The sequence below is a fragment of the Erigeron canadensis genome, chromosome 7, assembly GCF_010389155.1.
Source record: "Erigeron canadensis isolate Cc75 chromosome 7, C_canadensis_v1, whole genome shotgun sequence".
Taxonomy (NCBI): Eukaryota; Viridiplantae; Streptophyta; class Magnoliopsida; order Asterales; family Asteraceae; genus Erigeron; species Erigeron canadensis.
In genome coordinates, this window is record NC_057767.1 from 35097301 (window position 1) to 35112326 (window position 15026).

Sequence of the window (15026 nt, forward strand, 5' to 3'; positions counted from 1 at the left end):
ATACAAATGGGCTAGACAACAATTAAGCATAAGTTCTAACTATTTCCGTTTTGTTTTGCATTGCATGTTAGATTTATTATTTAAATTGATAATAGATATGTATTTGATTCATATAAAACTTCTTTGAATATATAATACATTTAGTACAACAGATTCACATTCACAATTTATAATATATTATTTGTTATTGAGTTACAGGGAAAAGTGCAATCAATTAAGAAATCAAAATATCTCTTGGTCCATCTAAAAATACGACAACATATTAGAATTTTTTTTTGATCTTCACAGTCTCTCCAAATCCAAAAAGGTAACAAAATCACTTAGGTCGACGTAAGTCTCCCACAAAAATTTCTCAAACTAGTGGCTAGAGTTGCAAGAAAAAACACCCGATTTGTAACCGATAACCAAAACCGGTTAGTAACCGGAATAGTAAAAACCGATTATAGGTTACCAGAAACCGTCGGTTCCTAACCGATTACTCTTTTCGAAATCAAATCCGATTATTAATCGGTTAACCTATAAACGGTTAAATACTCCAAATAATAACCGGTTAATCACATATTATGTACATATTATATACATACACTGATATATAACCAGAAAAATCGCACCATCAGATGATTTCGTAAGTTTTCAATATATCTATACTATATCCAATGTCAATTTTTGGTTGTTTTTGAGATGATAAATTTTGTTTTGTGCTAGAAAATGATGTTTATTTGGAATATGGGTTTTTTTTGGAATATGGGTTCGTCGCTCAGACTTGTTGGAAATGATTGTTTTTCCCTATTGTTCACTACTTTCTCAATATTATAATGGGCGGTTAAAAAAAACCGAATAGGTTAACCGATATCGGTTTTAATTAGTTATTATTAATCGAAATCGGTTATATAGGTTCCAGTTTTAAAACCTGAAAACCAGTTATTAACCGATACAAATTAACCGTAACCGGTTATTACTGTTTCAAAAAATAACTGAAACCGGTTATTAAGAAATCAGTTAAGGGCTTCTTGGACCTCTACTAGTGGCTATTAACTAGTGGATACTATAATAAAATATCTAGTCTTTTATATTGCTATTTAAAAACATAAAATAATAAAATTTTTGATTATTATAGGTTTTTTACATTTTACGAGTACTTTTAACACATACATAAAAAAAAATTAAAAAAAATCTATTGTACATCAAAAATAACCATCCGTTGAAAATGCAATCAGATTGAGATATTTACCCGCCTATTCTTTGTTTCAAATTTGGGAACACAAAAAAATTTCAAAAAAAAATAAAATAATAATAATAATTGAGAAAAGGAGAAATTTGATAATGGAAAAAGGCGGAGGAAGTTCAGAAATGGAGTTGACAACAGTGGAGATCGCGGCGGAACGTATCGAGCGTTCCATGATGTATAATTTAGTGATGGATGTGTTAGGGTTTGTTCTTTTTATGTATCAGCAGATCCCTTCGTAAGCATCATCTTTTTTTCTTTACTTTTTTTTTTTTAGTTATTATATTAATTAATTATTAGTTAAATTCTACCTGTGTTTTCGTTGGTTGAAATTTGGTGAGGCTGTGTTGTGCGGTGATAACGAAGACGAGATTCGGGGTTTATTTTTGGCAGGGAATGAGTTTTGTTCGGTTTTCAGAGGCTGTGTGCCCTGTGTGTGTGTGTGTGTGTGTGTGTGTGTGAAAAAGGACGAAAGGAAAATGTGAGAGTTTTCGAAATGGAAGCTTGTAATTGCTTCTTTGTAACCTTAAAAATCGATAGTATTTTAGTTTGTCGAAAAATAAGTGAGCGCGCTCATAAGTAATCTATTAGTTTGATCATACAACGCACTTACTCACAAAACCGATTCATAAAAGTTCGTACAAATTAGCAAGGCTAAGTACGACGCAATACCTTCAACTTTGTGTTTGTTTTTTACTTTGGACATTTATTCTGGATAGTTGAGGGAGATGATTATTTAGTAAAAATGATGTCAGATGTCCACGAGTAATTGTTTCATTGTTGAAGATATCTCATTAAGGTTACTAGAAAGTGATAACTGTGTAGAGTTTTATGTTTGAGGTTTGGATCGACGAATGAAGTTCATTTAGTTTTGACTGACAGTTAGTTGTTCTCTCACGCAATTGAAGCTGTGTGAAGTAAAATTATTATAATTCTTGTCTGGGTATTATTAGAAATGATGAATATCTTTTTTTGGTTTTGTTTTATGCTAAGGATATGGATTTAAGATCACTGTTTTCTATCGGACTTTGTAATGCTGTTGGTTTGTAAGCTAGATAAGGTGAATATGTATACCACTTTTCTTGACAGGATCTTACAAGATGTCAGTCTTGAGTTTGATGCACTGAATTCTGAGCATAAAGATTTGGTATGTTATGCGTTTACAATTTCCTTTGAATATATATGATTTCATTTTGGAGACCTGTTAAGATTTTCAGTTTCAGGAGGTTGTTCTTGCAGAAACTGAAATGAGGGCTGCACAACGTAGGATTCAAATGGCAAGGAAGAGACAAGTGAAACATGGCATAAGGACACTTGAAAAGCTTATGAAGTGTGTTGCTAATACTCAAACTGCCCTCCAAATGGTCTTCAGTGAAATCCCAAGTGTTGAGGCTGTCATTTTGGTTCTTGGAGCTAGTCCAAATAGGCCCAGACATGTATACGAGCTGTGCTTTTCACATGGAAAGGATGACGTCTCCAATGGTTGTGATTTTACCAAAACAAGAGCAGCAGAAGGGATTTCAAGAAAGGTTATGTCCAGATGTTCTCTCTGCTTCATTTATTTCCACTAGAGGTGTCAGAATGGGTGGGTTGGGTAACACGTAAAAATGGGTAATCTTTGACAGCAGGTTGGATCAGGCTGAGCCAACTTGTAACAGTGTTTTTATCCAACAATTTTTGTATTTGATAAATGATTTGTGTGTAAATATTATTACAGGAAGATATATGACTGCATTAGTGATCTCACATTTTTGATAAAGTGATTGTGGAGGTTTTATGCATTTGAACTTCTCAATTAGAAGTTCTAATGACTTTCGAGTTTCGACATTTTAAAATCTGTTTGTACCATTGGAGTAAACACCATTCAAGCCAAACTATGTATAGGTAAACAAGTCAAAATTGGCACCTCTTATTCCCACCATTTTAGGGACTCATATTTCACCTTTGCAACAGGTCATCAGAACACTGGTATCCAAAGGGGCTGGATCTGATTCTTATGCAGGTATTCTTTAATCAGCTAGAAACTTGTGTCATAATAACCATAAGTTTCTCTGAAATATGAGAGACTTCAATAGTCAGAAACTATATTGAAGGTTTGCAATTTTCAGGCCCTTCCAAGTTGTTCCTGCTGGTCAAAGCTCCTTCTTCTCTCAGTCTGCCTCTGCATTTTCTCCCCAAGCGTGATTTTAGATACAACAAAAAGGTAAGCTTTCAGAGTTTCTTTTTCAACTATATATCATATTCATGATTATTGAAAAAGTTACTTTGTGGTCTCTACTACATTTTGTTTACGGTGAGTCGGTGATGCATGTTGCGTTTTTGGCAGTTATTATATTGTTCATAATTGTACATTATTTTATAATTGTCACAGTAATTATATTTTTTTTACTTAACTTTTCCTGTAATGCAGATAGTGCCTATGAGATTACGAATCAAGTGTAGAAATCAAGATCGAGAGACTCATTCTCTAAATTGTGGCCCTAACAATACTTTCGATTCTACGTCAAATGACTACATCTGGTAATTTATCTTAATTTGGTGCTTCTGATAGACCTTGTGATTTTATGCTGGTTGTTTTACTTTCATCATCTTGCTTAGCTTGATCATTTGTGGGTACAAATTCTACATAATTTGAATAATGCAAAACTATTACTAGCTTCATTTAAGTCTTGTGTTTCAGAAGGGCTCCTAATCTCGACCTGAAACTTAATAATTTGGCTTTTGGTTACTTTGTGGCTGCCATTTTTGGCATGGCAGCTAGAGGTAGCAAAATGGCAGGTCAGATAGGTTGGGTAATATGGGTCAGAGCTGGTTAGGATGAAAACTGATAGCTTACTGTTTGAGTTAAAACAGGTCCAAGCCTTTCTTTAGAACATTTGGGAGGCCTTAGAAATTTTTAATACATCTTGTGTGACTTTCAGCTCTTCTGACCCCCAATTTTGTTAGCTAGTTTATTTCTCCTTTTTTATGAACACATGTCTAATATTCATTATGCAATTAAATAAGATGGCTAAATATACTATCTAAAGCTTACTTTGATCATATAAAACAGGTTTCAGTGTCGGCATGTTATCAAGGGGTTGCCGAGCAAGACAACACCAGAAGAATGAATGGCATAACATAACAAGTTGATGTTGCTAACAAAAGCAGACTTGGTTTAAGAAACATGGTACATAAGTCGTAACAGATCAGAAGTTACAGGTATGGCTTCAAAGCAGTTGGGAACAATAATAGGTTGTTCTGAAGCTGAAGGCCAATAGGTCAAGATCTGTGTGGAAATTGTACTATGATACAATGATACCTGCTTAGAATCCAGGAAACTCTTTTCTGACTATCGAATTTAATCTTGGTGTAACACTAACAATGCACGAGTATGCACAAATTCATACTGAAGTATAATGCTACAACTTGTATTCATTTAATTCATTGTTATGAGCTTTTTCAGTGTGCTAATGATAAGCAGTTCAATTGAATCTGAAATACGATTCTAATGAAATTGATTAACACAATTGGTGGTAGCCACCACTGAGCCCTCCCTGCCACAGAAGAATTGGGGATGGTCATAAAGTAAGTTTTAACAATGTCAATGAGATTTGTAACTTTAAGTAAAGTTGTATTTATATCAAAGCTTTAAGTTTATAAACTAGTAATAGTTTAAGATTCATATAGTCAATTGTACGGGAGGAGAGAGAGAGGAGGGAGTGTCTAACCTCTCTCTCCTCTCCGCTATGGGTCTAGAATTGGGGGTTTCGGGGTGGTATCAAATACATCACTTCTTTTCCCCTTCAAATCGATTTCACGTTTTCTTTCAAAACAACTAAAAACATAAGATAAAATTTCAGAAGTCAAATTATATATGTAGTTATTTTTCAAAATTTTTTATATATATACATAGTTGAAGGTTTATACAAATATATAACAAAATTAGAAGATAAAAACCATTTTTTATATACCATACCCCGTTTAACTAGGTGACAAAAATTCCGCAAAGACATATTATGGGTAACTTGAAACACAACCATAACATGGAAGAGGAAATGATGTTAAAACAACACAACATATATATCCGCTATATCAATTAACATATTCAGGGCGGAAGGATTGGTTATTATGCACAATTATATTTCCTTCTATATCATCACAACACTTTCCTCCAAATCAACACTTTTTTTTTTTCAAAACGTCCATTATATCATCTAATAAATACCATCATGCCAAAAAATTAAGAATGTATGTAAGATTTCTTTTGTAAAAATATGACATCTATTATAAAGTATTTGTTTTTATTAAAAGAGTTATATCAAATGCTTTTGAGTGTTTAATATTGTTTAGTAACAGGAGATAAGTATAACCCCAACTCCCTCCTAGGGCATGTTTTAGAATATTAGATAAAGTTATTGGCCGGAGTGAAGGTGCTTTCGGGTCTATATCCATAACCTTCTCGTCTCGGAGATCAAACTAGAGTTCTTATTTAGACTGTTCTAAAATTTATATAAAAGTGTTTAGGTAGTTAAGAGTTTGAGCTAATAAATAAAAAACGACATGAAAAGACAAACAATTAAAAATTAAACTTAAAATGTTAAATACTCGTATATATATATTTTTTTAAATAGCCTACAAATAGTTTTTAAAATCCTAAAAAAAAAAAGAAATTAAACGGGAAAATAATACTGTATCAATTACTGTTAAAAAAAAAAAAAACAAACCCTATAAATGGCCCCTCCCGGCAACATTCTGAAGCAATACTCTTTCCCCCAATTTATCCCTCAAACCCTAAAATATTCAAATCCCTATACATATACATACACAAAATCTATATCTATACATCACTATCATCATCAAATTCAAACATGATATTCCAAATCGATGACGTAACAGTCTACTTTCCATATGACAACATCTATCCAGAACAATATTCCTACATGATCGAGCTCAAACGATCTCTAGACGCAAAAGGCCATTCGTTACTCGAAATGCCGACCGGAACCGGTAAAACGATCGCATTATTATCTCTAATTACTAGTTATTCGTTATCGAAAACCGATAGTTCACCACTTAAGTTACTATACTGCACTAGAACTGTACATGAGATGGAAAAAACATTAGCTGAATTGAAACTATTAGTTAGGTATCAGATAGAGTGTTTAGGGCCGTCTGCGAAGATTCTCGCGTTAGGATTATCATCTAGGAAGAATTTGTGTGTGAATGATGAGGTTGTGAAAGGTGGGGAGAATAGGGATTCGGTTGATGCCGGGTGTAGGAAGTTGACGGCGAGTTGGGTTAGAGCGTTGGCGGTTGAGGATCCGAATGTTAAGACGTGTGATTGGTTTGAAAGGTATGATAAGGCTGGTTCGGATGCTGTTTTGGCTCCTGGTGTTTATACTTTGCAGGTTTGTGGATTTCGTCGTATACGTGTGTGGATGTATATATAATGTGTGTGTGTGTATATAGTCAAGTTGTTTTGCAGAGTCGTGCATTTTGTGTATATGCGTATGTATATATAGTTAAGTGATCAAATAAGAATACGTTTGCAGGTTCTTGGATTTTGTGTATATGTTCTATTGCCTCTTTTAGTAGGTTATAGTTAGATGAATGAGGCATTATGTGGTTCATGTTTGTTTTTATGATTGTTACAATCATAACAAAGGTGAAATATGTGAGTATGACAAATTAGGTGTTATTTTAGATGTGATTGAGTTGATTCGCATGTGGGGAACTAATGTTGTTGAGACGTGTGTTTACATTTTAATTCACCGATTAAACTTGTGTGATGTTTGATATTTCTGATACTTGTTGAAGAGTTTGCTGAATGTGTTTTCCCAACCAGTGGCGGATCTTGACCCATTCAACAGGGGGGGGGGGGGGGGGGACCGAAAGTCACGGAATCTAGAAATAACACTAAGTAAAATAATTTTTTAGATGCATAACGGATAAAATTACACTATTGGACGAAAAAAACGGAGGTCGGGGCCCCCTCAAGACCTAACAAAGCTCCGCCTTGTTCCCGACTACAGTGACGAGTATTTTGCATGTATGTTTTTTGATAATTTGTTTGGTTTAAGATATTTCTCAGTATGTTTTGAACTCCTGCAGGATCTAAGGGTGTTTGGAAAGGAGAAAGGGTGGTGCCCATACTTTCTAGCACGTCATATGGTGCAATTTGCAAATGTGGTGGTTTATAGCTACCAGTACTTACTTGATCCTAAAGTAGCTGGGATCATATCGAAGGAAATGCAGAGAGAGTCTGTAGTGGTGTTTGATGAGGCTCACAATATTGATAATGTGTGCATTGAGGCACTGAGTGTTAGTATACGGAGGCAAACAATTGAGGGGGCTACTAGAAATATTAATAAAATGTCTAAGGATATTGAAAGGTAATTATCTTTCAGCTGTTAATGGTCAAACACCAATTCTACTTTGTTATTTCACGGGTCTTTATTCCTTCTTAATTTAAAAAAGATCACATGAATGTGAATTTTTGGACATTATGGGCAAATACTGTTATCACAAGCTAAATATCTCAGATGCATTGTATGTTTCCTTGATTTTTTGTACATATACTTCTGAAAATTTGCTTTTAGATTTAGTACTTTAGTCAGGTAATGCAATAATGCATATATCAAATAGTATTCTTCACATTTAGATGACACATACGTGTAGTTGTAATGAATGTTCAATAATCTGTATGTTAACTTTGTTCTACTTGGTAGGAAGGTTTAAGGAAAAGGATAATGGTAGGTTACGTGCCGAGTACAACCGACTTGTCGAGGGTCTAGCGCAAAGAGGGAACCTGCCAAGTATGTACATGTTTATGCACCTACTATTTTATTTATATATTTTTTTGGTTGGTAAAAATTGTTATTCCTGAATTTTACAGTTGGTGATACATGGCTTGCAAATCCTGCTTTACCTGATGACATTTTGAAGGAGGCAGTGCCAGGAAATATACGGCGAGCAGAGCATTTCTTGTCTGTTTTACGCAGATTGGTGCAGTACTTGAGTGGGCGTTTGGAAACTGATAATGTTGAAAAGGAGGGGCCTGTTACATTTGTAAACTCCGTGAATTCACATGTTGGAATTGACCAAAAAATGTTGAAGTTTTGCTATGATCGTCTGCACTCGCTAATGCTGACTCTGGAAATTACTGATACCGATGAATTTTTGCACATTCAAACAATTTGCGACTTTGCAACACTAGTGGGGACATACAGCAGAGGGTTCTCGATCATAATTGAACCCTACGATGAGAGAATGCCCCATATTCCTGATCCAGTGTTGCAGGTATTTTATATTAACTTCCACTTTTTGTATTTATCTGATTTATAGCATCAATAAATAAACTTTGTGAATTAAACACATGGTTATACGAAGCTCATATAGTTTGTGCTTGTTTGTCTGCTTCTATATCGTGAGACAAAAATCCACATTTGAAGTTAAATAACTTCTTTTCAATTTCCAGCTTTATGTGATTTTATTTTTTGATCATTTTACGTATAGTAACTTTGTGATTGTAAATATGGACTCTTTACTTCTGCATGTTGTGTTTATGCCAATGTCATGTGCTGTTTTATTTGTGCATTTTTTGTGGGTTAAGCATCTTTTTTCGTAATGCTATTTTCAGCTTAGCTGCCATGATGCTTCTCTTGCAATAAAGCCCGTTTTTGATAGATTTCAATCGGTTGTTATCACATCCGGAACACTGAGCCCAATCGATCTCTACCCTCGACTTCTTAATTTCAATCCAGTGGTTAGTCGGAGTTTTACCATGTCCTTAACTAGGGACTGTATATGCCCCATGGTTCTTACACGGGGAAGGTAAAATAATACACAGTTATGTATATTTATTACAGTGACGAAGCATCACATTATCATTATATTTATTTCTATTTCTATGTGTTGTATCCATTATCTTTCGGTTGCTAATTAGATGTTCTTAATCACAGTGATCAACTTCCAGTTAGCACAAAGTTTGATTTGAGAAGTGATCCTGGAGTGGAAAGAAATTACGGAAGGCTTTTGTTGGAGATGGTGTCGGTAGTTCCTGATGGAATTGTTTGTTTCTTTGTCAGTTACTCATATATGGATGCCATAGTGAACAGTTGGAATGAAACTGGGATCTTGAAGGTGCAATACTGTTACCTAGATGTTTAACTATTTTGTGTTTACTTCACAATTTTTTTTTACATATAATTCATCTGTAGATAATGTTAATGTTGGTTTTATGTTTCGACTGATCTTTCTGGCTCAAACTCATGCTCCAGGAAATAATGCAACGCAAACTGGTGTTCATTGAGACACAAGATGTTGTTGAAACTACATTGGCACTTGACAACTATCGTAAGGCTTGTGATTGTGGGAGAGGTGCCGTGTTTTTCTCGGTTGCCAGGTAGGTCTTGGACATATTATTTGATGTAACATTGATGTAGAATATGTAGAATATAGTTAATTAACAGCACTATATTAATGGACTACAGAGTCATTGCTTTTAAGTTATTTGAAAGAGTGCTGAAAATGTTTGGTCCTATACTTTTTCAGGGGAAAAGTTGCAGAAGGTATAGACTTTGATCGACATTATGGGAGGCTTGTAATCATGTTCGGTGTCCCTTTCCAGTACACATTAAGCAGGTGGGTAAATAAGATGAAGTTGTAGCTTTTCATGGTATTTTATTCTAGCATTATACTAGACCCTAGTTTAGAATTTATTACAGGGTGAATACCGTACCACCCTTTGAGCCTAAGTAATACTGCAATTTCCCAATTCTAAAATGATTTTAAATTGGTATTTGAGCGCGCAGGATATTACTTGCTCGGCTGGAGTACTTGCGAGAAACTTTTCAGATAAGAGAAGGCGACTTTTTGACTTTTGATGCATTGGTACTTCCCCGTATATTTAATGAATTGTTTTGTGTTTTGTAATGTCATACATTTGCTGATTTTCTGCATTAGATCTTCTCTAATGATAATAACACTGACAGAGACAAGCTGCTCAATGTGTGGGACGAGTTATTCGTTCAAAGGCAGATTATGGAATGATGATATTTGCTGACAAGAGGTTTGTTTGATTGGTTGCTCTATTTTCTTTAATATATTCTCTTTTATATCTGCAAACTGCTAGGATTAAGCTTTGGTTTTACGTTGAGGTGGCAAAAATGGTGGGTTGGGTTATGGGCACGGGTCAATATGTTTCTTTTTCTTTTTTTTTTTATTGTCACCCACACTTTTTGACCGATGTTTTAGCTCCATAGATGATTAATGTAAAAAACTACAGCTAATATAGAGTCTAAGTTTTTGAAATGAGGTTATCTGAGAATGTGTAAACAGTGAAGTTTGGGTTGACTTGGAAAGTATCTGACCCATTTTTCTATAATTGATCCACTATTTATTCAAAATAACTTAGTTAACCGATCTTCATAGAAATATGTTGAATTTACCCATTTGCCCCCTCTAGTACAAGGTTGTAGAACTCGTGAATTGGGATCGGATCAGCGAGGTGGGGAGACGGGAGATTTTGAAAAATTGAGGAGATATCGGATTGGGTGAATAGTGAATAATAATAATAATAATTTATGGAAATATCTGTAATAAAAATTTAGAAATATATTAAAAACTCATAAATTTTGAACTTTTGTATAACTTATTTAAAAAGTGACAAATATAAATATAAAGGCTAGTAGCTTGTGAAATTTTTTTTGTTGTTGATTTTGACCCAATCCAAGCCGAGATTTGACCAATATTTCGAGATTTGACCCGATCCAACGATTTCTCCAATGTTGACCAGCATTGACCCGATCCAGCCATCCCGTCTCCTTGACTGCCCGATCCCGAGATGGAATCCGATATCTTGGCCGATACAGCTGATATGTACAACACTGCTCTAGTATTAAGCTCTTTTTAAAAGGGTGACGTGTTACGTTGAAGGTGTCAACTCTGCTTTTTGTTTGATCTCTAACAGGTAAAACGAGCCCCTGAAAGAATATGAGGCACAAAACCTTTTAAAACCAATATAATTTTTGTAATCTTGGACCAAAAGTTTGCCATATTACTGAACACTCTTAACCAACCCATTTTGCCACACCTACTGTATACATGGTCTAATTAGAGACGATCTCTCATCTTGGATTTCTTAAAGACTAGTTCCTTGATATGTTATATATGTAGATATACTAGACATGACAAACGCTCTAAATTACCTGGATGGATCCTGTCCCATCTGCGTGATGCAAACCTGAACCTGAGTACAGATATGGCAGTGCATATAGCAAGAGAGGTACATCTTCCAACTTTTCACTCGTGATAATTAGCTGTTAAGGTTACTGTTAGTTGTTGGAAATGTGAACCATTCACCTATAACAGGCAGATTTCAGTAATGTTTTATTTCTAACGGGTCAATGGGTTAAAGCAAAAGGATGTATTTAAAATGAAAACGAGTCAAGTCATCCAAAGTGCATTCAATTGCATAAGAGTATTCTTAATCATTGAATCATAGCAGACATTATTCTTGTGATGTTTTAGTAAATATATTGCACATTAATAATTTTAGATATCACAAATAAGCAAACTGTTCCTCCAACCCAATTCGGACTCAGAATTTTTAAACGTTTAACTTTGGACCCAATTGTCTTGCAGTTTCTGAGAAAGATGGCACAACCATATGATAAAGCGGGTGGCGGTGGAAAGAAAACACTTCTTTCTCAGAAAGATTTGGAGGAGATGATGATGAGTGGTACTGGTGATGGAAAGATGTTTTAAGTTTTGCCTGCGCATGCAGTAAACTTCTTATCAAAGATAGTGATAAAATTTTGCTAGTAGTGTCTTTTAACTTATTACTACAGTAGTTTGGGATTTCATCTATGACCTTTAAAAATACATATATATCCTTTCAATATTACTTTTATATCCTTACAAAACATCATCAAATTGCCCATTAAATAATTTACTCATATTAATAGAATTGACTCTTTTTATGTTTTTTTTTTTTTTTTTAAAAATGATTCTAATATTCAAAAATATTATCTGATCATTTTATAACAAGTTACATGACAAATGTGCTCTATCAAACATTTGTACAAAAGATAAGAAATCATTTTATGACATAACTATAGGCAGCAATATTCATTTATTTGTTTTTTAAACATGTAACTCAAAAACGATTAATTTGAAATGAGGGACGATATGCAACACAAAGTCAGCCACCAGTTCTACTATTTTTAATTCAATAATAAGTTTTTAGTTTAATTATATATGCTGGGAACCCGGTTAATTATATCGTTTTTTGTTTATTTGTATTTTTTCATTCGATTTAGAATTTCAAATATCGTTTTTTGAACCTACATATACATTCGAATGGTAATTTTGATAAATGGTTTCTATTATTGGTAATTCGGGCAAACTTTGTTTCTTTTTTTTTTTATAGGGATCAGTACTTCAAAATGTAAACAACTTTACACGAATTGTCATATTGTGTATCGAACTTTAATCTTATGCATTGTATGTAATGTCAAATTTTGTGCATTGTATGTATCTGACCAATTTAAAACTTACAAGTGACAACTTATGTGATTGTCACACATACTCAGATACATACAATGCACATGATTTAAAAGTTGATTACATATAATGTACATGATTGAAGTTCCATATATAGTATAACAATTCATGTAAAGTTGTTTACATTTTGAAGTATTAATTCCTTTTTTATATTCATTCCTAAATTTAATGTACACCATTCAATATCTGGTTCATGTTCAATCTTATTGCTTCCCATAATCCTGTTCCTCGCCTCACCTACAATGATATGACATAGAAAAAGAACATATTCCATCTTATAGGCTAAAGTGATTGGTGGAGTAGGTCTTTTGACACATATGAGTAGTGTACCTCACTAATCACTATGATCTATGACACATTCTGCTTCCATCTTATGCCTAATTTCCCTCATCTTGTATTCTTGAAAAAGAGATGTGAAAATCTTGTTGGGCATTAATTTATGCATTTTATCCGATACTCATCCATGCTTTTTTCCGTTTCATGATATGCTGCTAATTAAAAATGTTAAGCTTAACTCACGCTAGTCCTTTGAGCTAGTGTGCTGAGTCGATCACAAGGGGGTAGTCATGATATCTCCCGAGTGACCCATATTTCGTATTCCATCTAGTATGATCAGCCAACTGTGACGAATGGATACTCAACCCTATTCTTGTGACAATTAAGTAACGTAAGCTACTTAACTTATGTGACGATCAAGTAGTGTAAATTGGTTGACTTTATGTGTAAGCATGATATGATGATGATATAATAAAGTCAATGTGTGATGATTAAGTAGCGTAAGTTGCTTAACCGTATGTGACGATCAAGTAACGTACTTGACTATGTGTGCAGATAAGATCCAATGATACAATGATATGATGTTAAAGATGATATGTGACGACTAAGTAATTATAACTGCTTAGATATATGTAATGATGAAATTGTGTAACATGTGTATCTATATGATAGATGATGTAATGAAGTTAATGTCGATAACTTAGATGCTGATAAATGAGACAATTATGACGATTGCAGGTTATAGACACAATATAGGATTTGACGTCCTTTAGACGATGTTTGGTACGATAATGATGACTTAGATTGATATGGACATGATAGGATTTGATATCCGTTATGTTGATTATTATGTAGATGTATGTGATTCCAATATGCCTTTCATATGATGAGATGAATTTGAAGCAATGATTTAAATGATGAAATTTTGTCGAACTAACCTGTTATCTTACTCAATTTTAATTAACTTACACTTTTTTTGTTGAAATGTGTTGTGTTTCCCAGGTCAGTGCTTGAAGATTGGTGAGATGCATGTGAGACTGGGTAGACGATTAAAGATGCTTATCTACTTGCTCTAGTGACCTCACCTATATAGACGACACTTATGACCTTTATTATGATTATTATAATGTCTTGGGTTTTACAAGACATGACCATATGATGACTTATTTGTTATTTATGTAGTTGATGACATTTGTGGATTTCCTTTATTGTTGCTATGATATGGATTTGTAACACAAGTTTTATTAAATAATAATTCGAGTAGGAATTGTAAATGTTTTATTAAATGTTTCCGCTTGTTTTGACGCCGTTAAGCAAAAATTTTTGAAAATCCATATTTTATAAACGACGGGTGTTACATTATTACTACAAGTTAAATCTTAATCTAAACCTAATGATAATTTCGGTTGGAGATTAAGTGCATCATTCTTCACTAGCTAGAATACCTAATGAAATTCATGGTGTATAACTGTATATGTTTGATTATATTTAGCATAATAATTTATTATGAGCCAGAGTAAACAATCATGATTCACCACAAGACATTTGTATGATTATGGGAAGCAAGCTTTAGGTATATGTCATAATCATTTGTATATTCACCAGTATGATAATATAACCTATTTAGCGTAATTGGATTAGTTAATGAACAATATAAATCATAATGAATATCTTGTAAGCTTGGTGGTGCGGGGTGCACGCTTATTCGAGTTTATTATGTTTTTAGGGGCTTTGCCCCTAAATAACGGGAGTCCGGGGGCAGCTCCCCTGGTAACGGGGTCCAAGGGGTAGAGGCACTGGCTGGGATCGAGCTGTATTAGAAAGTTCACTTCCGGATTTAATTTTCGATTCCTGAAGGACCGAATTTGGCAATTTGTTAGTTGAAAACTGCCTAAAGGCAGTTTCAAAGCCCTAGAACGATATATGCATTTCCCTGTATGTTGGTCAGTTACTCTGGTTCGAAATCCTCTCTAAAACA

The 15026-nt window shown here is 34.0% G+C and overlaps 2 protein-coding genes across 2 annotated transcripts; both read left to right on the forward strand.

Moving 5' to 3' along the window:
• The first annotated feature begins 1289 nt into the window (after positions 1-1289).
• On the forward strand, positions 1290-4651 carry LOC122608514. The gene is made up of 7 exons (XM_043781617.1): positions 1290-1463; positions 2315-2372; positions 2449-2754; positions 3179-3227; positions 3334-3428; positions 3636-3745; positions 4278-4651. The coding sequence occupies exons 1-7, from the start codon at positions 1324-1326 to the stop codon at positions 4333-4335; spliced, it is 816 nt and encodes a 271-aa protein (XP_043637552.1). The 5' UTR covers positions 1290-1323; the 3' UTR covers positions 4336-4651.
• Positions 4652-5955: 1304 nt separating this feature from the next.
• On the forward strand, positions 5956-12134 carry LOC122608053 (general transcription and DNA repair factor IIH helicase subunit XPD). Its single transcript, XM_043781136.1, has 12 exons — positions 5956-6615; positions 7319-7599; positions 7940-8022; positions 8103-8506; positions 8847-9040; positions 9169-9349; positions 9487-9611; positions 9761-9850; positions 10021-10099; positions 10201-10277; positions 11384-11492; positions 11852-12134. The coding sequence occupies exons 1-12, from the start codon at positions 6076-6078 to the stop codon at positions 11972-11974; spliced, it is 2286 nt and encodes a 761-aa protein (XP_043637071.1). The 5' UTR covers positions 5956-6075; the 3' UTR covers positions 11975-12134.
• Positions 12135-15026: the final 2892 nt, after the last annotated feature.